This window comes from Nesoenas mayeri, assembly GCF_963082525.1.
Source record: "Nesoenas mayeri genome assembly, chromosome: Z".
Lineage (NCBI taxonomy): Eukaryota > Metazoa > Chordata > Aves > Columbiformes > Columbidae > Nesoenas > Nesoenas mayeri.
In genome coordinates, this window is record NC_137542.1 from 41,456,394 (window position 1) to 41,484,257 (window position 27,864).

A 27,864-nucleotide genomic window follows, 5' to 3' on the forward strand; every position below is an offset into this window, starting at 1 on the left:
CCTGCCCTCTACACTCATGTAGGATGCCAGATATGTTGGTTTCTAGATACAGAGGTGCAAGTAATTGCGGCTTGCTGGACACATCGTGTGATGTCTTGAGCCAGAGAGCAAAAGATGTGAGATCCAGAATCTGTAATTTCTTGTAGAGTTCTCTGCACAGTGAGCTGCATCTAATTTGTTGAGCATTTGCTGATCATCTGCATAGCATATGCATAGTAAGTGGGATGCATCCAGTGGGTGACTGTGTTTTAATAGTAATCTGTTATTCAGATAAGGAGCCTGTAAGCTTTGTTTATAAGCTCGAGCTTTATCTTGCAGCAATGCCTGGAGAGAATACAGTGGATTAAGTCTCCCTGCTGATTCTGAATCCAGTGAGGCTACTGAAAAACAGTGTTTGACTGCCAGTTTCTTCTTCTACTTCCTCTGCCTAAAAGCAGATTTCAGATGCTGTGATAGCACAAAGCTAATGAAAACTCCATGCCAAAAAAAAAAAAAAAAGTTTTATTTTACAATACAGTTGAATAAGTCTTACTGTAATTGCAGTATCATGCAGAGAATTTTAAATGCTGCATTGAAGGAGTAGAAATTATTCAGGTGAGCTCCAGGAAAAGAAGGGTACAATTCTTAACTTGATGTATACTGTGGAAGATTTTCATACATTTCAAAAATTCTGCTTAGAAAAATTAGATTATTTGAACCAGTTAGTATTATGAAGAACTCTGATAATCCTGTAGTTTGCTGTAAGTTATTTTCCTTGTAGCATACTTCCTTTTTTTCTTACTGCTTTGTAATGAAATGCCAGCTAAGATGGTTTGATAAGGTGTGTTGCAAAGATATTATTTGATGGAGTTTTTTTCTAATTTCTGAAAATGTGAATACTGCACTATTTCATAACGTAATACAGTAACATTTTAATAATCTTTTGTGATGCATTTTAAGTACTCAGTTTATTCTAAGGTAGAAGTTAAAGTGAGAATTGCTAAAGAATTTTGGGAATAGAAACACTCTATGTTGAGATTTGTCAAATGCCTGATGCTCATAGAGCCAGGAGTTTGTATTGTCATATGGACTTGACTAACCTGACTGAGCAGCAGTGCAGTAAAGGTGGCATGTTAGTCTTAAAATTGTTCAGTGAGGGTCGCTGCATGTTTGAGACTGTGCCTTAACCACTGGAATTTTCTAATGTAGACAAGCCTTCATCAAAAATGTTTTCCAACGTGAGAAACAGCAGAGCTTTCTGTAGAAGTAAGGTTTATGATACTTTGTAAGAAAGCACGTAATTTTCCTTTGATGCCACATCAATCTAAAAAACAGGGCATTTTACTGTTACTTTTCAGGTTTAATTTATTCAGTTTTCTTTGCTCTGTACTTGTTTTCACAGTGTTTTTGTTTTGGGGGTTTGTATATGTGTGTGTGTTTTATCCTGCATTGTTGACTGTAAAACTGAAGAGTGGGAAGTAATTATGAGGAGCTGCTTTGGTATTCGAGTAAAGATTCAGGTAAAGAATGTATTTTGGTAACAGGTAAAGAACAATTTGCCAGTGTCTCCTAAGGCCATACAGGGCATAAGAAGTATTCGTAACAGCTCACTTTTAGCAAATTTATATGATGATCAGAGAGACTACCTGGAGTACATCCAGCATTATCTGTAATCTGGCCAGAGTCTAGACTAATAACCTGTGAAAAATGGATGACAGATTTTAATGAGGTGTAGAAAGTATTATCAGGAAAATGGTGAAGAAGTTGACAAAACCTGCTTCCTGTTCTTTTCTCCTTTCAGAGTCGACACAGCATTTTTCCGCTATTATGTTCCTGATCCCAACTTAGCGATACTCTTATTGATCATGGATCTCATTATGGTGTTTCTGCTTTGAGAATAAGGGATTTTAATTCACTGAAACACTCAAGATCACTTAAGTTTGTTTTAATTTACTCTTATTTTATCACGCAATTTCCCATGTAAGCAAAAACATATTGCAGGGGTCTCTTTTGACTTTGAATGCTTTTTTATGTTCCTAGGTTTAGGGGAAAAGCAAATGAAAATAAAATGTAATCTGTAAGATGGAAAAAGCAATCCCAAGCCACAAGATTCTTTCTTCTTCTTTACGTTCATTTCAATTGACTTGAATTTTAGCTTGCTCTGATAGAAGAATTTAATTTAGAGGTAGGAAATTTGCATGTTCATGAACTGTGTCTTTTAGAATTGAGTGTTCTTAAGATAGGCATGTAATGCTGTGGTGCAGTTACCATTTCGTGCAACTATTTCAACAGTTTATCTTGTAGAACCTTCCAAGGTGCCTCTGTCCCTCCATCAAAAAGAGTCTGCACGGGTTGTCAACCTAAGCTTTATATGTTCCAATAGTTTATTCAAGGTTTTAGAAAGTAGCTTGTAGTCACATTTTTTGTGACCTACTCCTTTTAACTTGTGGACTGTTAAATCACAAGTTGATTGTCTACTTTCTGTTTCAGGTTTCTATCTATTTAAACAGTTTTATAATCAACATAGTTAAAATCACATCACTAGAAATATTTTGAATGAATTTTCTTCTTGTAAGTCAGGCATTCAGAAAATTCAAGGATCTGCCTTGTCTGTTGAGCCTTAAAATTTAGCTTCCTCTAGCATATATATATACATTATGAGTTTATTATGTATTACGATATTATGAAAACTGGATCTCCTTTCTGCATCAGATCCTTGCTTCATACAGTTCTGAACAGTTTTTCAGGAATTGTTTCTTGTCTCCAAATCCATTCTGTGGCCATATTCTATTCTATTAGTGATCTGCTCTGGACGTGATTCCCGCACATCCCCCCAGTGAGCATTTTTGGACATTTTTCACTCTGATACTAATAGCTTTGTAGACATTTCTCTGAAATACTAGTGTGTATTCCTGATACCACCATAGGATTCCTATTTGATAATGGATAGGTGATTGCAAAAAAAGCAACCTCCTACTTAACTGGACATAGAGTTTGTGTTCCTTGTTCTATCTATGCTCATGCTGACATACTCTAGAGTAGATCTAGTGAACACTTGTAGCTGGAAACAGGTTGAGCTATGCTTGTCTGTATAAACAGCTATGACAACATCCAGTAATCTAATAGTATGGTAAGGTTGTCTGAATTGGGTTTCAGCTATGTATGTTCAGCTTATATCTAGACATATGTAGCGATTAATAGCTTTCAAGGTGGAGTTCAGCAAGGTCATAACATCCATCTTTGCAATTGGATAAGGTAACCTGTTCAGATTTGTAGTGAATCATTTGGAATGCAAATTGCCTGTGCCATTGATGCAGAAACAATTCAGAGGTGATGGGTTTTATTAACTCAGATGCGGCACTGCTTGATTTCAGCTATGCTGGCTCCCAGACACATTTGGAAAGAGCCTGTAGCAGGATCTGATAAGCTGTTCTTAACCCAAGCTCCATGATTACCTCTGCACCCTGTTCTTGCTATCCTACATGCATTTGGCTTTGGTCCAGCTTGGCTTACTCCATCTCTTCTGAGAGTGAGGTGACTCCATTGCTGCTTCCTGTGTGTTATAGCACTTTTTACTTCTGCAGGGCTTGTTAGGTCAGAAACATCTCCAAGTAAAGCTTTAGTATTTTGCCTGACCTGTCAGGCCCTTATTTTGGCATTTGTTGGAAAAGAAGGCTACGTGGCATAAACTGGAGAAATACCTACAGATGCATTATAACTGGTGTTGAGATAGAGCTAGTACAACGTAGTAAATCCTAACTCACTTCTGTGGAATTACTCTTATTTTCTGTCTGTACTGATACTTTAGGGTATAGCACCAAATCACAGCTGACTCCATGTATTTCTGCTGTTAGTTGCACTGAAGCCAATGAGCCCATTTATAACCAAAGTTTCAGTGCTGAGACTGAGGTATGTATAATTTATTTGTTAATGTGATGTGCAATATCCATATTATCTGAGCTTTTCTGCTGAATGAATTATCATCTTGAATAAATAAGAGCTAATGCTAAGAGCAGCTGAAGTACCCTATGGCTTACCTGAGCCTGAGGTTAGCCTTGCCGTCTCTGAGGTGCAGCAGATTTCATACACAGACCTGGAATGCTGTGCTGAAAAAAAGGTTAACCTTTAGTTTCACATTATGTGGTTCAGCTGCTGTGTTTTCTACTTTGTATGGTGGGATTTTTTTCAGTTTCCTTCATCTGGAGGCAGTGACATCTATAGAGATCATTCGTATTTTTTTTTCCAATTGCTTCTCTTTAGACATCCCTCAAAACTTCAAAAAAGTTTTGTTTGATCTGCCCCTTTGGTTGTATTGTGTATCCTCAGTAGTTGTCTTGTGCCAGCACATTTCAGATCTGTGTTCTAGCTTAGTCACATCCTGAATCTTTACTGCACATTCTCAAAAATGAATGAAAAAAAAAAAAAGGTGAGTCAAATTCTAGACAAATTCAAATTAGAGATAGGGTGCGGATTTTTAACAGTGATAGTGACTGCCTGGTTTTGTTTTCCATTCAATTCTGTTATTTTTTTCTCTAGTGTAATAACTTGTCTGGCTTAATACCCAGCTGTTGCTGAAGCCACCTTCTGTCTGCCCTACAGTTTGTCTCCGTGCTAATATTAATATGACCCATGTCCGTTTCTCTAGATTTTGGTTTTGTCTCTCACTTTATCCTTTCCTCCTGCACTCAGGTAAGCTTCCATCTTTCATTTTTGTTTGCCCTTACTTGTCTGCAACCTGCCATGCTTCTGGCTCTGCTACTTTCTGTCTTGTTGGTCATATCACCCTATGAACCAGACACCCTCCCGTGGATTCCTTCTTTCCCTGTGTGTGTCCAACTTCTCCCTCTCCCCTTTCATCCATGTGGTAAACACGCACATGCATACATACAGACCCCGCTCTTTCTTCCTCTCTTCTCTTCTTCTCAGTCTTGTACATTCACACGGGCCTCTGCCTTCCTATTTGCTGCATGATTTCCAGCTGTGAGGATATTAAGAGAAGAGGACAAATGGTCAGATTCCTTCTTTGGAGTGTAGGTGGTGGTGATTTAAAATGCATTTCAGCTTAGAGATTCTCTATTTGATAAAACAAGACCAAAGCCCCACTATACAGTCTTCTTTTATTGTAACAGTTGAAACCACAGTTTTGATTTTTTAAATATTTTAGGCTTTGATGTTACTATATTTTGTATCAAGATTGTACAAAAATAAATCAGCAAGTAGATGAATCTGTTTGAAAACTGAATAAAAACAACCAAACATAAAAGATCATCCAAGTGTTTTGTCAGCTACAAGAACTTCTATACGCATCTTATTTCTTTAGTTTTATTTGTTAGTATTCCTTCATGTTATTATTTTTGCTTTACCTGGAACAACTTTTAAGTAGAAATATCTATTATTTAAGGTGTCTACACTTAAGAAATGTTCATTCTTTTTCTTTAGATTAAACCACTCCATTCTTCATGTATGTCCTGTTTCACATGGATAATCATGACTTTCTATTCTGGATTCCGTTTCATGGCTGATGATAATGGGGTTTTAAGCATAGTTCAATTATAAGATTTAATGAAACAAAACTGAATGGGAGACTTCCTAGGGGAAAATTATTTTGCTTTTAGTTAAGTTCTGAAGTAGGTTGTGCCCACTCACTTGTAGTCCTGTATCTTCTTAGCCACAATACCAAAACACAGAGTCCAAGCAGTGTGGACAGGATTATGTGGTGCAACACAGAGTATAAGGGATACTGGCTGTTGATGTCTCACTATCATTTCTGGTTTCTTCTTGACAGATAATGACAGACTTGATTTTGGAAAGTCTTTTATGCTATTTGGGAATAAGTGGCTACTGTGGTAGGATCATTGGCTTCATGTTCTAGCTTATTTGATCCACCTTAAATCTAAGGCAAGGTTACTGACCATTGGCAATAGTTTTCTTGTTTTGAACATAGTATGGTTGTGGGCTGTCATCCCATTAAAGGGAAGTGAAATAGCACATATAATGTGTTGTAACCTTCTCACCTTCATTTTATTGCATTGTAGTTATTTTCTGCAAGTCATCTCCATTGTGGTGTAATCACGGGTGTTCTGCTAAAAAGTCATCTGCATCGCAGTCCTGGTGCAAGCAGTGTTTTCTCTGTGTTTACCTGTTTGTTGCTGCTGTCCTTGGCTCTCAGTGCCTGTCTTCCTTCCTCCTTCCCTTCCTTCTTTCCTTCCTCCCTCCCTCCCTTCTAGCAGTTTTAATTTGCTTTGCCTAGGAGGAAGAATGAAGTTTCAAGTGGATTTTGCAATAGTACTCTGCAGATAGTTGAAAAATCTTGGATTTATTTACAGTTTTTGTTACTACTTACAAAAAATTTAAAATATATATATATATAGTGAAAACACTGAATTACACAGTAATGATTAATTAGTTAAAAAGTAAAGGCATACTGTTTTAAGGCAAAAGAATTCTTCAGCATCTCTAAAGCCTTATATTTTTAATAGTTTGACAAATAGCCACTTAGTTTATTAAAAAAACTGCCTTCTAGAATTGCTATAGATGCATATTTGCTATTTTAAATTCATAGTTTTAAGTAGCTATGTTTGGATTGGTTTCATTGATAATACATATGGGATTAAGATATTGAGTGATAAACAAACTCCAGATTTCTTTACGTTAGTCAAAAGACTGACCATACGAATCTTCAAATTTATAAATACTTACAGGTGCAGATAAAGGTCATTTCAATAATATTATAATAGCTTATAAAGCAGTTATGAATATTGAATCATGGTACTCCTCTGTTAGGTGACCATTAAGTGATAAGGCCAGAAGCATGCTGCATCTGCATGATCAATGTGTGTAGAAATATAAGAAGAGTTAAATAGACTCTGTAAACAAACTACTACTTAACAAGGCTGTTTAATAAAGGAAATTCTCCCAATTTATTAAAACTTATGTGTAAGTATTAAAATATAGAGTTCTACAGAATTCTTAATAATTGCTGTTGTTAACACATTTATTAATATTTCTATAAAACATCATTAAAATGGTGTGATACCATATACAGATATATATAGATAATATATGTCTCTATATCTAGAAATAAATAAGTGGGAGATTTCCCACTGTAATTTCAAAACTATATTTTAGTTATGTTCAGTGACAATACTGGTTGTCAGAATAATGCCAAGAGTGCCTAGAACAAGTAGGTAGGTACCATTTTGAGCACCAGCTCAGGAGAACATAGTTGATTATAAATCCCATTAAAGTCAGAGTTTGCCATAATTAACTATTTTTAAAACTGTTTAACATATTTCTTTGCCATTTCTTGTATTTTGATTTCTTCTTGTGGATCACAAATAGGACTTTTTGTCTCTTGGAAAACATAAGCTTACTTTTGTGTGCACCATTAAGTGAACTGTTATATTTCTATAAAATACTATTTAATGTACAGCATAAACTTTATGCTATAAAGTATGGTCAACACTAGGAGGTGCTGATATGTGGTATTTTCACTCTCTTAAAATTTCTCCATATAATGGGAAATAGTTCACAGTGAAATACATGGAGGGCTGTTTTCAGAAATCCAATTATAGCAGACTGCTCTCATGGCGCTTCTGCTTATGTACTACATTTTGTCATCTAATTAGTAAAATAATTCTATTGTATTAGGCAGACACTCCAGTACTGTTATTTATCCTCTTGTAAAGCCAAACAGGCAGTCGATTTCTTCTTGGTGATAATACTATGATGGTCTAATTATTTCTATAATACTTAAAATGAGTGGTTGAAGCAAGCCTCATTTCCTGGTAGTGTTGTGTGCCATTAACTGGAATAACAGGTAGCCATGTAGAATACCATGGAAAATCCACATATAAGAGAAAGCATTGGTTACTCTTACGTAGTCATGTAGTTTTGTTTCAGTTGTTTCATAGTCTGATTGGTCTGTTTATTTAATTTTTACCAACAGCTGTGTGCTACAAATAGTGAATTAGGGCTTTTTACATTTAAGCTTGTTTTCAGAAGCACATGAAGGTATTGCGTAGCTACAGTCCTATGCTGGAGAGTTTGTAGTGAAATCCTCTTAACTCAGCTTTGAACATACTCACATGGATGCCTTCCTGTGAAGAGGAATAGCTGGAACATTAACCACAGTAGGAAAAAAGTCAGAAATTTCAGAAAAGTCAGAATTTACTAGTAAGAGTAATTCTGTTAGTTAAAGGAAAGGTACTTAAGCCTATGTTGCTATCACAATTATGAAGATAATCACGATTTAGTTTAAAATTACATATCTTATACAGAATGAGATGTGTATCACTTTGCTCTATTATTTTGTCTGCAACTAACAGTGCTTCCAAATCAGTATTGAACAGATTATTTAAAGGAGATTTTTGTTACCTCTGTGCAAGGACAGATAAAATGGAACTGCTAGTGAAAACACACCTCTGCTGAGTTTTTTCACTATTGAGACTCTGAGATAGACTAAGATAATTTTAGTAAAACTGTGTTTTTATGATAGGCATAAAATATACTGTACACAGCTCAAGGTATACTGTGCTGTTTTATTAATGAATATAGTATCTTGTTATTTGAGAACAGATTTTAATTGTTGATTGTGGAGAGCAATAACTCATTTGTACGAAGAATTTGTATAATTTGTGAAGAATATCAGTTTAGATTCACTGTGATGTTGTTGTAATACTTTTTATAAATAGAACTTTCTTAGCACTTGTTCTTTCGTTTTTAGTACAGCTGTGTGAGAAGACATCTCTTTTTGTAGTATATCAAACTGAGCTTATCTCTGTTTTCGGTTCTTCCAGCAGAAAGGGGCTATAAATTCTCAGTCTTCAATATTGGAACATTGGTTGATTGAGGGTAGTGTTTGTTTTGGTGTTTGTTTGTTGTTGTTGTTGTTGTTGTTTTGGTTTTGTTTTTTTTGTTTTTTTAGGATGGTCTTATTTGTTTTCTCTGTAAGCTTCCTTGGTTTACTAATCTTACTGAAGTAATCATACTAATCAAAAGATGATTCCTATGTACAGAGCAATGAGTTCTCAGTAGATAAATAAAATAATTTGCATGAGCTTGTTTTTATGTGTTGGAGGGGGGAATTCCTTAAAAATCATTAACTCTCTGCTATAGCCAGAATAAGTCTGTTAAAATGTATTTAAAATTACACATATTTCAACGTAGCGTTTATCTTTCTTCTCTCTGCCAATACCTACCTTTTGTCAGTTACCATACTATGTCAGTAACCTCTCAGATTAAAGGAAGGGTGATTGTTACCCAGTCCAGTTTGCAATAGTTTTTTGTTCTTTTAAGATCTCATTATAATTTAAATCTCAGTATCCCAAGATTCGCTGTGTCAGGTTTTGGAGATGTGTGTAACTGTCTTTTGTAGAACGGAAGGTATTTCAGATTTACTTTAGAGTTAAGAGCATCCAGTCAGCTCTTGATTCTCTATCTGTCTGTTACTCAGCCTGAGAGTAAGGGGCATGATGGGATGTTAGTTTTTCAGAAACTTCTTTTGCAAACACAAATTTCCTTTTGGAAATCCTCCATGCTGATCTTTCCACTCCTAAGACAGGAGGACAGCAACTTTGTTCCTCCAAGGTAGAACACTGTGAAGTTACAGTAAGAGTTGTTTGCCTTTAGTTGCTAGTGTCAAAAGTGCAGCTAACGTGGCCCAAAGAGGTAAAATGCTGTGTTACACATCCAGAAACATCAGTGTAGAATTTAAGAAACACCACTGCAAATGATCAGTTAAAGATCTATGACTCTTGTGTAACTAATACGACCTAACCTCTTTATTAATAGTTTTTATAAACCCCTACAGCAACTATTCTGTGATTAGAGAAGTATATTTATCACAAATTATCAACTGTTTTTGTTGACAATTTTCATATGAGTCCATATTTAGTGTACACTGGTGAAGATTTTGGGTACATCAAAAACATGCTGTGCAGATTCCACTTTAAAACACCGAGTATTTACGAGAACTTAGGGAAAGTGGATTTTGAAAGGTGAGTTCTGTCTTTTCCTTAGGCTAACCTTAAACTAATAGGTTGAGGAGAACAGCTAATAGTTGCATTTTGTTTGGTCTTGCACCCCTAATGACAGCTAAACTATCTATCTTTTCTCACTGTCCACCTGTCTGTTTTTCTAGGAGGTGATTTCCTGTCCTTTTTAAGAAAAAAAAAGGATGAGCTAAAAACCAAACAGCTGGTGAAATTTTCATTAGATGCTGCTTCTGGTATGGCCTATCTCGAATCAAAAAATTGTATACATAGGTAAGGAAGATATTTTTTTCTCACTATTGTAATTTTTATCATTGGAAATGCTACATCTTTAAATGTATATGGTGTTTATTCTCAACAGGAGTGATCCCTAGAATTTTTTTTTAAAAAAGACTACATGCTTTCTTTTTCTGAAAGGAGATCATTATTGCATGTCTAATTCAAAACTGTCTTGTTCATTTGTTCAAAATAAGTCACCGTAGTAATTAGCATTATAAGGAGCATAGTTCATATGCTGGCAATGAACCATGGCAAAAAGCAATCTGTGAGGCTTTATATCCTGTTTAAATTTACTTGCATGGCCAACAAAGAAATTATGTTACGTTTCAAGTATGTTTCAGAAAATCCACTGGTTTAGCAGAAAATGTCTGTATATTAAAATATTAATTCCCGAACTACTTTCTCTAAAATATGGAAGATTATCAGGCATTATGCTATTGGGGTACTTTATTTCTGTTCCTACCATTCCTTTTGGTTGTTTCTTCTCCAGTTTGACTCTGCTATGGAGCTGCTTATAGTCAGTCTGTATCAAAAGGAATGTAGTTAATTTCCACCTTTTTTTTTTTTTCTCAGAATATCACAGTGTACTTACTATTTGTAAGTGTTGTTTATATGTTATCTGCTCTTTTTTGTGTGTTTGACTTGACTTAAGGAAGCTTAAATAGAGCAGTAATCTTATGCTGTTTCCAAAACTTGGAAAATTATTCTGAAGCACAAGTTAATTGAAACACTTCTACAAGATCATGATCAGTAATGCTGAAAGAAAAACAACAACCTAATGCACAATATAAAACTAAGGAATATTCCTTTTGGGAAATCCCAGACAAGTATTGTAAACACCATGAGTAAAAGTAGGACTAGGGTCCCAACATTCTGTCATGATAGAATGTGTTTCAGCCCGGCTCTGTTTACCATGAAAATCACAGCATAAAAATCAGAGAAAAATCAGACCAAGTAATAGCACTGGTGGTTTACACTAGCCTCATAAATGCTCTATTGCTTTATAATTTCTGTAACTGTCAGACCAATGTTATATCAGAAGTGCCGTTTTAGAACTCTTGCGTTCTTAGAAAATAAAACCAAGGGGAAAAATAGTAGAGCTGAATAACTAAATGTAAATAATTTTAGAAACAATTATTTTTGGAGAAGTGCTATTGCTACCTTCCTTTTTTTTATTTTCTTTTTTTTTTTTTACTCTGGAAAAAGGTTATCCCTGCTCATCTGTGTGCATTAGATCTGTTCTAATTACTACAGATGGCAATGTGGCTTCATGGTATCTCTGAAAGATGCATTGGCAGTTAGCAGTGAATAGGAAAAGCTATTCTTAAGGTGTATTTACAAAGGTAACAGTGATTCAGAGAATGTATTTCAGAGAGAAGATACATGTTAAAATGTCTTACCAGGTGAAGATTTCATTGTTTCATTGTTTTCGGTTAGAAAGCTGAATACAAATATGTCATATGGATCTCAAATCAGGAAAATAGCTGTAATCTAATCTTAGCTAGTGTTGTAGATTTGCCAATGCACCCAGCCTGAGTTACACATACTGTGATACAAGTTGGGAAAGATTTCTTTCCCTCATTTACTTTTTAGCTTTCAAAAGCTTCACAAAATCTGTTTATTTTTATCACATATTGTCACAGGAGTTTGTCACAGATATCTACCACTTTCCTTAAAGGCAAACCCAAAATTTTTTGTAGATTCATCCTGAAGAAAACTGCAGTTTTAAAGTGCAACTAAGCAAGCAAACAGTATCTTCAGGAAAGCATCATACTTCAATGAAACATACTTTTTACATTTTAATATATCAAAATATGCATTCCCAGTATTATTTTACCAGTCTTATTTTCTCCAATATTCAATATTATTTTTGCTTTTATGTGGTTGCCTGTAGTGTGTGCTTATTTTATTTAAGAGCTAATTCTTCTGAATTTGATTGGTAACCATAAACAGAATTTCTGAATCGGGACAACAATCAACCAAGAGTAGTAATTCTAGCAGTGATGACAGAGGCACCCCTGAGTGTTTTGTGGGGTTTTTTTGAGCTACTAGTACAGGTTAATTGGCAAATCCTTACTCTAGAAGACTAGCTCATAAAGCTTTAAAGTGTATTTTACTGAAAACCAAACTGCATTTTAGTATAGAATCATGGAATCTTAGAATACTAGTGATTGGAAGGGACCTCGAAAGATCATCTAGTCCAATCCCCCTGCTGGAGCAGGAGCACCTAGATGACGCTACACAGGAACGTGTCCAGGCGGGTTTTGAATGTCTCCAGAGTAGGAGACTCCACAGCCCCCCTGGGCAGCCTGCTCCAGTGCTCTCTTACCCTCACTGAAAAGAAGTTTCTTCTCAATTTTAAGTGGAACCTCTTGTGTTCCAGCTTGATCCCATTACCCCTTGTCCTACCATTGTTTGTCACCGAGAAGAGCCTGGCTCCATCCTCGTGACGCTCACCCTGTGTATATTTGTAAACATTAATAAGGTCACCCCTCAGTCTCCTCTTCTCCAAATTAAAGAGCCCCAGGTCCTTCAGCCTTTCCTCATAAGGGAGATGTTCCACTCCCTTCATCATCTTTGTTGCCCTACGCTGAACTCTCTCCAGCAGTTCTCTGTCCTTCTTGAACTGAGGGGCCCAGAACTGGATGAGGAGTTTGAGCATTTATCCTATATTTCTGGGCAATCCAGGGGTCTGCCTGCAGATACATCTGTCTGGAAGCCCTGCCTGCCACAGACACACAGAGCATCTGCTACTTGATGGGTACTTGCTGTGCCGCCAATACGCTGAACAAGGGAATGTCAATCTAGCAGGGAAAAGTTAAACTGGCTAGTGCTTTGTAAGCAAATTCTTAGGTGTTCAAGACTCAGAGCCCCACTGGCGCTTCAGTCCTTCCTTACCCGAACACTGAAAGTGCGGCTCTGTGACTGCATGGTCCGTACAAGGAATTTGGGAGCCCTTGTTCCCTCCTTTTTTGGTCAGGTAAGACCAGTTAGTCATGGGTAAGTTTAATGTTGAGAGCGTGTAGATTGGAATGGAACTGTTTAATTAATAATAGGCAGAAGATTTAGCACTATGTAAAAAGATCAGTAGTTTTTCAAAGGAACAAAAAAAAAGTGGGTTTTTTTGTCATAAACTTCGTCAACTGAAAGTGATTCTCGAGTAAAAGAGGAGTAAGAGAAGTAACTAGAGAGAAAATTGAATAATCAGCAGAATGGTTTTTTTATTTTGTTTAAAATCCCATAGGCTTTGATTACTATTACTTAAGAAGGATCAGTAATATGTAATTAGAAATGGTTTCTATTATGTAGTTTGCAGCAAAACAGAATTGGTTTGCTTCATGCTGGTTTTATCTGCAGTATTTTATTTGCTATTTTAAAGATTTGTTCAGAATCCTCACATGTTTTTTGAGTAGTTTAGGTGACCATAATTTAGTACTATGTGCATGTGATCTGTTAATATGAAAATAAAGTCTGCTTAGCAGTTTATTCGAATTATTTTTAAAGCCACTTTTTAATTGTAGCTATTCTTAGTTTTTATATTTTAAAGTTCTACCTAAATCTGAACTGGCTTTCTGAAATTGCTATTTGAGTCATACTTTACCTTAGACTTTCAGTAGTGGGGCCAGTGCAACAAATTACCTGCTCTTTGTTTTCTATTTTTGTGTATGCTGTGGTGTTTCAGTAGGTACAAATATAAAGTTAAAATCTGTCAGACTTAGAATGGTTAAGTCATATGAGTGATTATTTGATCGGCATTTTTATATCCGCTGGTGTCCAGATTGTTCTTTGCTCTCTCTTTGTTCTGTTTAAAGAGCAGAAATGAGTGGGCTGAAAGGAAAAATAAAAAAAGCTGCATGAAAAGATGTTATTAAAAGAAATTAAAAGAGTGATTGACTACACAAGAGTGTAGTCATTTCATCTTCATTTAATTCATATGAGGTTGAAGAATTGGTTCCTTCTGTTCATTTTTACCATGTGCTATTGTTTAGATAGTTCAATTTTTCCTGTTAATTAGAAACACAAGAGAAGGATGGAGATGTGATAATTTCAGTTGGTTCAATAAGCATTTTTGAGTGGTCTTCTTTTCCAGTATTTGATTTTCATGTGATGAATGCATTTGTCCTTATTTTATTTTTAGTTCCCAAACCAGTCCTGTGAGAGTACAGGAGAGAAGCTGCAACTACCCAGTTCAGAGAATTTGGACATACCTATTGTTTGTTTTATTTCCCCCTCTTTACCACCATCATTTTTCAATGAAAATAATACAGATTATCATATAACTCAATTAGAAAACTATTTTAATACTGAATGAAGCAATTATGTGTAGAATTTTCTCTGTTTTTATCATTCAGTACTCAGTACAGCCTTTCAAAATCAGAAAAACAGTTAGGTCTTGAAAATATTTTTGTGTGGAAAATTGTGTTATAGCTTTATCTACAAGTTGTTGTACCTTTATCTACAAGTAATACCTATATAATTCTACTTGACACTAGCAAAAATGGATTTTTTTTGTTAACTACTGTGCTCCTTGATAGTGTTCTGCACATAGTTTCACTGCTTTACTTGAGAAGTAGATTGATTTTTACCTTTTTTAAGAGCTTTTACAAATCCATTAGGAACCAGTTTGTTTATTTAAAATAATTTAATGTGAACCTCATGCAGTTCAATAAGGCCAAGTGCAAGGTCCTGCACCTGGGTCCAGGCAAACCCCAGCATCAATACAGGCTGGGGGATGAAGGGATGGAGAGCAGCCCTGCTGAGAAGGACTTGGGTGTACTGTGGATGAAAGACTGGACATGAACTGACAATGTGCGCTTTCTCAGCACAGGAAAGACATGGACCTGTTGGAGAGGGGCCAGAGGGGGCCACGAAAATGATCAGAAGGCTGAAGTAGCTCTGCTGTGAGGGCAAACTGAGAGCTGGGGGTGTTCAGCCTTGAAAAGAGAAGCCTTATTGTGGACTTTCAGTACTTAAAAGGGGGCTATAAGAAAGATGGCACAGACTTTTTGGCAGAGCCTGTTGAGATAGGACATGGGGTAATGGTTTTAAACTAAAGGGGAGAATATTCAAGCCAGACATGAGGAAGACATTTTTTACATTGGGGGTGGTGAAACACTGGCCCAGGTTTCCCAGAGTGGCGCTAGATGTCCCATCCCTGGTGACATTCCAGGCCAGGCTGGATGGGTCTCTGAACAACGTGAGCTGATTGATGATGTCCCTGCTCACTGCAGGGGTGTTAGGTAAGATGACCTCTGCATGTCCCTTCCAACCCAAACCCTTCTGTGATTAAACAAGTTTGAAGATGCATTATTAGGAGACAGCTATAATAAATGTTAGAATTTTATAAGTGATTAATTCATGAACATTCGCAATGTCATTTTTTTTACTAAATTTACCACCAGTAGGCTTCAACTATGAATCTGCCAAATGTGCTGTAAAGTTGGTATCTGATTCAAATGACATATATTCAATATATGCATTATGTGTGTGAGAAAGTACAGATTAACTACATTCCAGGTATATTCCCTAGTTTTCCTTTTGGTTGAAGCAGTTATGTTCTGGAAGTCTCCCATATTCTGAACTGAAGAAAATGTGTTAGTTGGTAAGATGATCATGTTCTGTGGTCCGTTTCTTCCGTTTTCAGTCATATTACTGCTGCTTGGTTTTGCCGTAGTTTTCTAGCTATTACAAATCCTACATGAAATTGTCAGGTTCAGCTTCATGCTATGAAATGCTGGTTCTGTTGATATTAATTCTGGATTTCTGTAGTTTTCATTAGATAGCTACCATTTTTATAAATTACACAGAAATTGCTAGGAAAATACTCCCTTCCCTGTTACTAATCTAGTTTACATGATCTACTCTGCTCTCAGACCTTTTTTTCGTCCTCAGTCTGGTGACTACTAACATAAAGAATTTTGGAAACAGGTGTCAGAACTCTTTCACAGCCATGAATGCCATAAGAGCTATACTTAGTAGTTAAGTTAGTCTTTCATTTGCTGTGAACATTCCATTTCCTCCTGAGACAATAGTTCAGCTACCACAAAAAGGATGAAAAGTAATCCTACTCAGTTTAGCATAGGTGCTGTTCAGTTTAGTGTGTCTCTAGTGATTCAAGACTCTGGGAGCAGCAGAGTGATGGCTTAGCTCCAAAGCAGGTCACCTTCCTAAGGAGAGGGGAGAACCTGCATGCTTCGTTTCTCTGCCTAAATCCAGTAGAAGACAGAAGCTAAATACTTGTCTGTACCTGCTTCTCTCTGGCTTCAAGCAATTCAGTGCTCAGTGGAATCGCTGCTTTGGTTCTGTTCCAAAGTAGCTTATTATTATTAATAATAATAGTTGATCATGCTTCAACAAATAAGTCTTTCAGAGAATTATTTTCAGTAGTACAGTTGGAACACCATGTAAATGTAATGAATAATTGTAGTTTCAAGCTTTATTTATAAGATGATGTCTCTGGTTTATATAAAATGATATTTCAAAGTGTGTTTTTTACGATACAAGTGTTAGAAATTATTCCATTCTATTTAAAGTTAAAACCACAAATGGGAACTTTGATGAACTGTTACTTTCTCTAAGCCTCTTTATTTAGGTATGCTGTTAGTGTTGGGGGGAAAAAAAAAAGCCTCACAATTTTTTCTGTCATTTCTATAAAATAATTTTCAGTCAAACTTTAAATTTGATTGGTCCATTACAGGACAATGTGTTGAGCTTTCATTTCTTAATATGGACAAGCTTTATGCAACATTCCACGTTGCCTCTTAACTAGTAAACTTTTTTCTGCTAAAACCAGTATTTCCACTGACTTTAGTGGATTAACAAAGACACTGTGCAATTATAGAACTGAGGGTTTTGCACAAGTTATGTATTATTTTTTATTTGGTTTATTGATCATAAGAGGTACTAATGGAAGAACCGTTACAAATGCATGGTGTTTTTTGGACAAATGATCCTGGTTGCAAGTATGCAGGAAGACTGCAGGAGTCCTCATTCTCCCAGTTCTGTTATGGGTAGTTGAGGATTTGTCTGCTAAATCTTTCAAAATTACGTTAAGTTGGAAAAAACAGCTCCTGGAAGTCCTAGTTGTTGCTAAGCAAATTAAGGAAGAGTTGACTGTTGCCAAAACAATGGTGCTACTCCCCTCATTGCGCTACTTGGCACTCCGCTTCTCATGCAAGAAGAGAGTGCTGCACTTGCCTAAATGCTGCACTGTGTGCTGACACTCTGCTAATGCTGTGTTAGGGCTCTTGTCTCTGCTCTCCAAAGGTGCCACGCTGTTGAGGTACTTGTTCTGCACAAGATCCTTTTTACATCAATGACTATTAAAACTGCATTCTGGACCATAGCATTTATCAATACAAATGTGTCAATACTTTCGAGTGCTCCAGGAGTTTATTTTTCATGGTTTGCACATTACTGTGTTTCTTCAAAATGCAGTATTGCCAACCCTAAAATAAATAATACAGTGCTGTTCAGCTGCTGTCATCTAGGAGAAGGAACAGGTGAACACTGCTACATTTCACTCTATCTGCCATATAGATATAAATGTATGGATGTAATATGTACTAGGTTTCAGCTTTTAAAAATAGGTTTCCAAGGGCTTTCAAGGTTTTTTGTTGGTAGTGTGGGGTTTTTTTTGTGTGTGTGAAATTTACAGTCTTCTCCACTTTCACACAGGTAAATGTGGCTTGATCCTAGAGAAAACCACTTACAATTAAAGTTGAATCAGTTCTGAATTGGTACTTCTGGTTGTCTGAAATCTTATTTGAGCAACACGACTATTTTTTCTTTAATGAGCTTGTGTGATTCTGATCTGAAAGTATTAAGGGAAAAAAACAAGGGAAATGTAAATATCCAAGCCCACTAAATTAAATATTACAAATATTGTATACTTTAAAATCATTATAATAAGTTAGAGAGATTGTTGAATTCAAAATATGCTGTGGTGTAAGTGGATGTGAACTACAAAGAAGAGTTGCTTTGGAGTATATAGTGAGCTCTCTTCCAATCTATTTTCTGTTTCCCTAAGCTATTGAATTCTGGCATAGCTGAATAACAAAAGATTTTAAAAGGAAGAGAAATACAATTTTTCCTTTCAGACTGTATATATTTGTTGTAGAGGTTGATAGTGCTTCCCCTTGTGTGCTCTATTTGAAATTCACCCCAACCTCTATTAAAAGTAAATTAGCTATCTCAGATTCAACTTTGCCACAAGTGCAGAAGGCTTTTAATTAGAGTAACAGATTAATGGATTTGGATGGTCAGAGTAACATATAAGACATGTCTGAATACATTTTTGTTTACTGTGCATCTCAACATATCATTGTATCTCAATAAGGCCAAGCTGTCTTTCATACCTTCCTGAATTATGCTTGATGTGCTTCTGTTACCAAGGGAGTTACTGATCAGAGTGTAGGAAATATATATTAATATATGTGGCTTTTGGGTGTTATTGTGTTACATAAATAAGCAGTAGGCTACACATATCATTATACAAACTTAAAGTTATTAGCACATTAATGATAGAACTGATAGTTCTGGTATCCTTTTTTTTTTGGTTTGGTTTGGTTTGGTTTTTTTAAGAATAACACATTACTTTATTCGGCTGCTATTGGAGCAGATTTTATTTGCCATTGGGAATTTCCAGTACCAAGTATCTATACCATTTGCTACTCTTCAAATATTCAATTATCAAGGCACCTATTAACACAAGTACAAAAAAAAGTTGTTAACTGTGGTAGTTCTGAGGCTCATATTAATAATTAATAGTTCCCAGAAGCCAGTTTAGTACAGGATATTAGATTCTGCTGTTTCCCAGTTTGGAAAGGCAAATTGAAGTTTCTTCCTTTCTGTGATTGAATTTTCTTTTGATGATAAGGCAGTTATAACTTTTCATCTTATTTAACTGAAATGGCCTTCAGGTTTCATCTTACATCTAGCCAATACACAGTCAATGTGTCAGCTGAATGGCATCAGGGGTTATCCAGTTTGATCAGGCAAAAATCGTTCTTTCTATTAATGGTTTGAAGTGTCTGTTAAAGGTTTCAATTAGGTTGATATTTTCATTTTATGATAAACTTTCCCTAGTGCTCCATGTTTAGGTTGTGCTTGAATATCATCCTATGTGTGTTCCTCATAAAACGGGGAAAATATCCTAATTATTTCAGACTTCTGAGATTTCAGTAGGTCACTTTTCCTAAGATGATGATTTTAAATGTCATGAAGAGTTAAACTAAAGATAGTCATAGATAAATTGTTTGGAATGCTATTGCTGAACTATTTTGTAGACCTAGTTATTTTTAAAAATGCAGTGTCCATATTGACATTAAACTATTGTGATAAAAATATCTGCGGTGATAGAATTCACCATTAACTGCTAACACCGGCGAAGCTGCAAATATATTAGTTCCGCCATTATTATTTTCACCATTAACTACTAACACAGGAGAAGCTGCAAATAATGTTATTTTTCACAACAGCTAGAAGTGTATAACAGGTTCTGCTTTTGCTTTCTGTTTTGTATACCTCATCTTTCAGTTAGCAATTAGAGGTTATGCTTATCAGAGGGCCCACAAGGACAGCACAAAGTGTATGTTCAGAATACTTCAAGATACAATAGTTAAAGATCATATATGATGCATATAGTTATGTGATCTGTTTTTTTAGAAGCGTATCTATTTTATTCTTGTGAGATGGCTGTTCTTGTGTGTAAAACCAAAATTAAGTTATTGCATTCAAAAATGTAGTGTTTTATAGAGAGTAGAGAGAAGAGTTGAATGTCAAAAGCTAATTGTAGAAAGGGTGATATTTATTGTAGGAAATCAGAATAAATTCTTTTTTTATTGTTACAGAAGATGCATATTATGAAAGATTTTTTTTTTCTTTGTCGATTTGAGTCACTGTATCTTTTTCTTATGAGATATCCCTGATACAGAAAATTCTCTTAAATGAGTAAGCCTTGCTTTAAATAAAGAAAATGGGATTCAAAAAATGTAGCAAAATTTCTTAGATTCCCTTACTCCATTTAATAAGCTGTAGCATCTTGAGTGTTATAGTATTGTGTTAGGCTTGTTTTTATTTCACTGCAGTAATATTTTCTTCTTGATAAATACAGGGAAATTGCAAGTTTTATTCACACAAAATAATTTGAATAACTTCTTTTTAGAACAATAAATCTGCTCACTGCAGGAGAGCAACAGGCTCTCTCTAATTAAAAAGTGAAAAGTAAAAAATGAGACTACAAGATATTGAAGCTAGTGTTTGTGACAGTTATTGTGGTGATCATAAAGTCATATCGCTTTTCTACAAAATATAAATAATATTCTCTCTACTCTCATAGGCCTGTTGCAATGCAGAATAGTGGATGAAATGTGATTACTTTCTATGACTAAAGTAAAAAGTTTAGTGACATCTACTGTTTAGAGAAATAACAAGTCTTGTGTTACACAAGGTCAATAAAAGTGTACTCTGGAACTATTGTCAAAGGACATACCTACATACTTTATGCAGAAGCAAGTACAGAAAAGATAGTGTTTTACTATTTATATGTGTGCAACCCTGATTAGATTGCTATCATCTACAACATCTAGACATTTCTACCTCATATCTTCATTTAATTTCAGGGTTTTCATTTTTAAGAGTTCCATATTCCACATTCTCTTAGCTTTCATTGCTCTCCACAAGAATTTTAATTTCTCTGACTTACTATTGAACTCTTAAGAGGTAGAACAAGAAGTTCCAGTATGCCAATCAGATGTGTTTCTACAGATTTTGCTAGTTTGTGTATACAAATTTCTTTGAGTACAAAAGACATAATTTGCAGATAATGTTGAAATTCCCTAATATGTTCCGGAGAGGAAAAATGCAACCTAATGTTGAACAATATAAATATTTACATGTTCTTTTAGGAAGAGCTTCATTACCCATTTTCTTGAAGTATCTATCTATGCCTTAAACACTCTTTTTGAATGGATTTGTAATAAAAGTGAAGTCTGGAGAACATTGCAATTTTAAGACTAATAATTAGGAGCAAATGGTAAGGTACGAATCTGAAAGTATCATGAGATATCAAAGGAAATTATCACTGGCTATCTGTTTGTTTAAAATAAAATAATGGTTTGCTTCCTATGTTTGAAGTAAGAATTTTGCTATTGTGAAAAATGAACTGATCTCACCGACTGATGTGTAAGTGCAGGAGATATTGCAAAACCAATGTTGAGTGTTTAACTAAGTGCATTAAATACAACTTGCCATGCTGAAATCAATAGAAAAAATGTCTTTAAATTCAACTGGAAAAGTAGTAGGACCTTAGGTGATAATGACTGCTTTTGTTATACATCAATACATGTTATTTAACAAGTTATTGTGGCCATTGCCATGAAGGTGCAGCAGTAATTCTTCTCCATTTACTGTATTTTGGAGTTCAAAGTTTCGTATTAAATCTACTTAGGAAGTTCAGACATCCCCTTGTCAGATACATAAAATACCAAATACTTCACAACCAAGAGATGCAAACAATGTTTGTGGCTGACTATACCAGTAGTGGTATTTCCACAGAATTTTTAAACTATATTTTTATAATCTGTACCAAAAGGAGAGATGGACTGCAGGACTTCATTTTTGCAGTGGATAAAGGACTTGTTAGTGGTATATGATAAAGTAGATGATAGGACTAGTACAAAAGCAGAAGAAGGTGGATTGGGGAGGGGAGGAGAGGAAGAATGCAGTCAACTAAATGCCTCTCACCTCAGGATTGAGGTATGAGGTTCTTCTTTTCAGCATAGATCATTGACCAGAGGGTACGCTGTGTGTCAGTGTTCATTTAGTAAAGCCAAAGAATGCTTTCATGTACACTGTTTTCTTTAGAGTGCAGAACTTTTCCTATTTTATTTCTTATAACCTAAAATTCTTATTAATGTTTCTTGAAAAGGGAATATATGTTACACTAAGATATAATGTATTGGTTCAGTATTATATTGGCTTCCTAATACTGATTCTTGACATTCCAAAGAGGAACGTACCCTATTTGCCTTAGACAGGAAACTAGTTTCATTTTAATAAAAAATTCTTAGGCTGCATGTCAATGATAATGAATAATGTATTCCCAAACTGCTTTCCTGATGAAACTAAACATATTTCACTTTTCTAATTTTTATACACAGTTATATAGATATTTATATACACGTACTAGTTTACACCTGTTTTTTGGATTTGGCGAAATCTTTATTCGCTATTTTTTTCAGCTAGTACTAGTGATGATATACCTTACTTCAATGTAGTGCTTCCCAGTGCCTCAGTAAGTTTTTCAGAGGTTCCTTTAAGCTTTACATTGCTGAAGTTTTATCACTGAGGTATTACATTCAGAGAAGGTATGTGGCTATGTACATATCGAAAAACAGAGGAAGGAGGAATGTAAAACGGATTTTAGTGTGCCTTCTTGAAATAAGTTATTTTTAAACTTTATGCAATTGAAAAATGTTATGTTTTAGAGAATATATAACTTCTGCATGATCGTAGGTGGCATATCTTTCTACATACCAAGTAACAAAGAAGATGCTGGTTTCCAGCTTATTGTTGATCTTTCTTTGAGAATCAAGATGTTTTTCTTGTAAAGCTCAGAAAAACTTACATGAAGTTTTGCATGTACAGCTCAGTTCAAAAGTAAATTCAGCTCTAATTGGTACTTCTCACAAAAAAAAAATATGAACAAACTGAGTGCATCTTAAAGGAATCACAGTTCCTGAAAATGAGTAAAATAAAACATACAGTAATCTAAGTGCATGTTACTTTCTCTCACTTTTTGTCATTGCTCTGTAGTTCTCAGCCTGTTTCTGTCTCATTTGGCAAAATTATAGTGCAGGAATATGCTTTTATGAAACATTTTTATATCACTGTGAGTATTGATTGAAATAGGGACTTACTCTTTGTCAAAGGCTATTTCAGAATCCCTTATGCAAGGCAGCAGGCAGTGAAGAAAGTCTTATCGGCATGTTAACTGATCTGAAAGATTGAGGGAGATCATCAAGGTACATGGAGCTGTAAGAAACGTTGAATCAATGTTTGATATTTTGTTGTTCACAGATTTAAGCTAAATCACTCAAGCCTGACAGAAAAAGCTCCTGGCAAAGCTGGATGTCAAATACTTCACCAAATCTCATGGGTTCTGGGAAATAAAAACAGATCAGTGAAATAAGGGCCAAGTCCCAGTCTTGAAAAAGTGTATATAGGAGTTAGGATGGCAGAGTAAGTAAAAATACTTGATCTAAAAGGCTTCTTGCATTTAGAGTTATTTCTGGGCAGGATTTTTCAGTATGAGTAAGCTTACAAGTGATTAAACAAGGGGGTTTTAATCTTTCCTGCCACCCTTTTTTTCCCTTTGTTCCTTGTGCAGACTGTCCTCTCCTCTCTTGCACATGTTTATCTGGACTAGTTTCTTATTCTCCTGTCATGGTTTAACACGAACCGGCAACTAACCCCCACACGGCCGCTCGCTCGCTGCCCTCCCAGGGGAATGCGGGAGAGAATTGGATGGGTAAAATGGGAAAAAATCTTGGGTGAGGATAAAGACAGTTTAATAAGTAAATCAAAAGCCATGCGTGCAAGCAAAGCAAAACAACGGATTCATTCACCACTTCCCATGGGCAGGCGGGTGTTCAGCCATCTCCAGGACAGCCAGGCTCCATCACATATAACAGTTACTTGGAAAGACAAGCGCCATCACTCTGAACATCCTCCTCTTCCTCATTCTTCCTCCAGCTTTATATACTGAGCATGATGTGGAATATCCCTTTGGTCAGTTGGGGTCAGCTGTCCCAGCTGTGTCTCCTCCAGACCTTTTGTGCACTCCCAGCCTACTTGTTGGCTGGCCAGTATGAGAAGCTGAAAAGTCCATGGCTACTTAGCAACAGCTAAAACATCAGTGTGTTATCAACATTATCGTCATACTAAATCCCAAACACAGCACTGTACCAGCTACTAGGAAGAAAATCAACTCTATCCCAGCCAAAACCAGGACACCTCCTTGCAGGGTCATGGGTAGAATTATGAGGTCCCTCTCCCTTCTCTTTTTCTTTTACTGAGAGCACCCTTTCAAATTGCAAAAAATCCTTATGGGAGCTAGCTTAGATAAAATAGTAGTCGTACATATGAGTTTAATATCTCCAGTCCAAAATGATCAGGGATTATCATATTCCTGAATGGAAAATCTTGAGTGTCATAAACAGATGGCAAAACTGAGATAACAGAATCTCCCATGCTGCTATTGTCTTATTTCAACTGCACTCAAGTGTGAAATAATATTACAGTGGTTATGTATATATTTATTTATCCTGGTTATTTATTGATGTATCTTAATTTCAAAGGGTTTATTTAACTTCTATATATATCATGATTCTTCTGTAACACAGCTGGACTTGAGTTGTAAATTGAAACTAGTTTATGAGTCTGCAAGTAAATAACCACCTTTCCTACCACAAGAGAGCATTGTAAGCTCCAGAGGGAGTCAGGCAGACAGAACTCTTAGAAGACTGTAAAAGTTATGGAAGATTTTTCTATGTCAAATATAAAGTCATGTATTTTCCTTAAATGAGCAGTTGTTGCTTTTTTAACTATTAAGTAGCTATTACACTGAAGTGTTTCACCTTCCTCTTCAGGAGTATTCTATGGCAACTGATACAGTGCTTGGTGATCTTTTAGATTTGACAGCCAGTATTTTTCTGTGATAGTTTTAACCTATTTTTAAAAACTACACAGTTCACCTCTGCTGGTGTCTTGAGCTCCTTTCAGTATATGTAGTCTAGACCTGCATCTGGAAGATAGGACAGTCATCAGGCACAATGGCATAACTCAAAAATGCTAAAAGGAGGAGTAGAAATAATGGAGAATCTTCTGTAAACAGTACTGGCAGGGGTTCTGATGTGCTGCTGACACCTGCATGGGATAGGAGAAAGGACAAAATGGTGCTCCATAAAGAAGCCTGCAGCTGAGGAAACCAAAATTCATGTGATAACTTTGCTGCACACTGTGTGGGACCAAGCTTAGCACATAGAATGAGAGTACATCTAATCCCAAGTAAACCTCTGTAACTGGATGTAATGGAAATCTGAGGAGTCTCAGCACCAGCTACTTCAGTCTGTTCATCTGCTTCTCTTGCACTGAATCAGAGGTACCTACCTGTAGATGTACCTGTTGAACACAATTAAAACCCCCCTGGGCATAGTTACCAACTTTGAAATATTGTTCAAGTATATCCCCTAAGATTCTGGACTATATACACAACTTTCATTTCACCGATGAATGATATGCTTCTTTTTTATTCTAATATTCAAGACAAATGAATTTCATATCTAGTATATTGTATCATTTGTATCTCTTTTGCAGAGACACTTAAAGAGGTATAGTAAGTATCCTCATACTAAAAACAGAGAAAATAAAAAATATGGTTGTCTGTAAGGGAACAGAGAGATATATTGAACAGAATACTACATGCAGCTCTGGACACTGGTATTAGAAAGTGATAAATGGAATAATAACTCACAGAAAAAAAAAAGTATAGGCAAAACTGATGAACAGAGAAGGTTGAATAACAAAAAAGCAAAGGAAAAAGAGTGCTTGATTTAAATTATCCAATAAAGTTAACAAACAGCGTTGTGAATAAAAGTAAGAAAGGTAGAATAGACTTATTACTGGTTGATCTAATAAAAGTATTTTGAAACCAGAAGTTGAAGATTCTATCACTTGGAGTCTGTATTTGTGTATGTATGGGGAGAAGTGCATAAAGTGAACATGAGCCGAGTTAGGGAAAACTAGCATTTAGAACTGGAGAATATGTTCCTTAGGGTGCTGGTTGCCATAGTTGCTAAGGTTGCAGCCGACAAACACTGACTATGTGCTTCTAAAGGAAGCTGACATTTTTACTCCTTATGGAAAAAAGGGAATTTGCTTTCTCCTGTCACCAAGACAATTTTTGGGGTCCTGCTCTTCTATGTGTCACTCCCCTGTGTTAACTGATATGCAGAGCAGTTTTGTAGAATTTTTCTCAAGACACTATATGCGCTTTTAGAAAAACTAAACAAAGTTGGAAAAAAGTATAGTAAAATGTTTGTAAAAATTCAGCTTAAAAACAATGGGTTAAATCCTAATTTCATTAAGTTAGTTAATTTTAGCAGAATCAGGATTTCATACTGTGGCTCCTATTTACGGGAAATAGCTGGGAAAGAAACAGACATTGACTGTTATTAACAGTACACAAAGTACTTTTTTGTTCTTTATTTAAAGATAGGATGACGTGGATCACAATGCCAACTTCTTTATCTGTTCATATTCCAGTCTCATCTCATCTCTGTCATACTTATTCTCTGTAGTGCTGGCCGGTTTCTTCCCAGGCATTTGTTTTCATAATTGAATCCAGCTTTAATGATGGTTTAAGCAATCCAGCTTACAGTTGACTTGTATATCCAAAGGACATAGAACTTTAGTCCTTTGGAAATCGTGTATTGTAAAAATTATTCCACGCACTTCACAGTGCAGCAGTCACAGCTGCTTTTCACCCTTCTTTCCCCTGAATATTCCATATACTCTAGCTAAAAATTTTTCGAAGAAACAGAGGTGTGGGAGAAGCATGCACATCTTTTCACTGGTAATGTGATCATAAAGTCCAAAACAGGCTAGAAGGGTAAAATTAAAAAGTAGAAATGCAATGTCTCCAGATATTTTCTTTTGCAGCTGCAGTCAGAAATGGCTTCCTGTAGTGACAGTGGAAGTGATCTCAGTCTTTCCAGCTGGATACCCCACTACCACCACCATGGGATAAGTTTTAAAAACAACGGAAGAAAAGATAATTACAAGATTGCAAGGTGTACCATGGAAAGGAAGTCTCACTCTGCCAGTTATCATTTGGTTCACTTTGACAAATGCCCAGTTTCTGTAGTGAGAACCATCTATGAGAAAATGAAAGAGAAAATGCTCCATGTGGGGGTATGTGGAACTGTAGGATCAACTGAACTCTCAAAATTTAACAATTATCAATTAATTACAGATCAAAAGCCCAAATATTTACCGGGGAAAAAGAAAATCTTCTAAAATCTTCTGCCTTGTAAGGTATGATAGTCTAAAATTTGGTCTCTGGTCCCTATTAAAATTGCTGTTGTCCTTCTGAATATTGCAGGGATTTAACATGTTAGATAATTGTTGTGGAACTGTTTATGCTTTTGTATGTAAAAGATGGTGGTGGAATGAATTAAGAAAAAATCCTGTAACTCCCTCAGTTTATGATTCAATTCTATTTAATTTCAATAGGTTATGTACGTATGTACACCTGTGATATTATGTTGAACTGCAATGCCAGCTGACTTATTTGCCTTGATAAGACAAAGGAGATAGACATTTGAAAATCATGCATGACAAGATTACCTAATATCCCTTCCAAATTACCTAACCTGTCTTTCTTTTTAGTTTAATAGGCATACCTCTATAAACTTGGTTTTATTCTTACCTTTAAGAAACCTGAGTAAAAATTACTTCTTTATCTGTGATTCTACAGTGTCACTAGCATACTTTTAAAGCCTATGGAGAAATACTGAAAGGATATATTGTAATTTCCAGTTCATAGCTGTAC

General features: G+C 35.7%; 1 protein-coding gene across 2 annotated transcripts in view; it reads left to right on the plus strand.

Moving 5' to 3' along the window:
- FER (FER tyrosine kinase) overlaps positions 1–27,864 on the plus strand; it is a 159,806-nt gene that overhangs the window by 109,490 nt on the left and 22,452 nt on the right. Inside the window, exons 17-18 of one of the 2 annotated variants that reach the window (XM_080363146.1) lie at positions 10,121–10,244; positions 17,928–18,015. In XM_080363146.1, the coding sequence (XP_080219272.1) occupies positions 10,121–10,244; positions 17,928–17,931 (128 nt within the window). In that variant the 3' untranslated portion in view covers positions 17,932–18,015. Of the gene's footprint in view, positions 1–10,120; positions 10,245–17,927; positions 18,016–27,864 lie in introns of those variants that run through there. The other variant, XM_080363145.1, reaches the window with a different exon arrangement.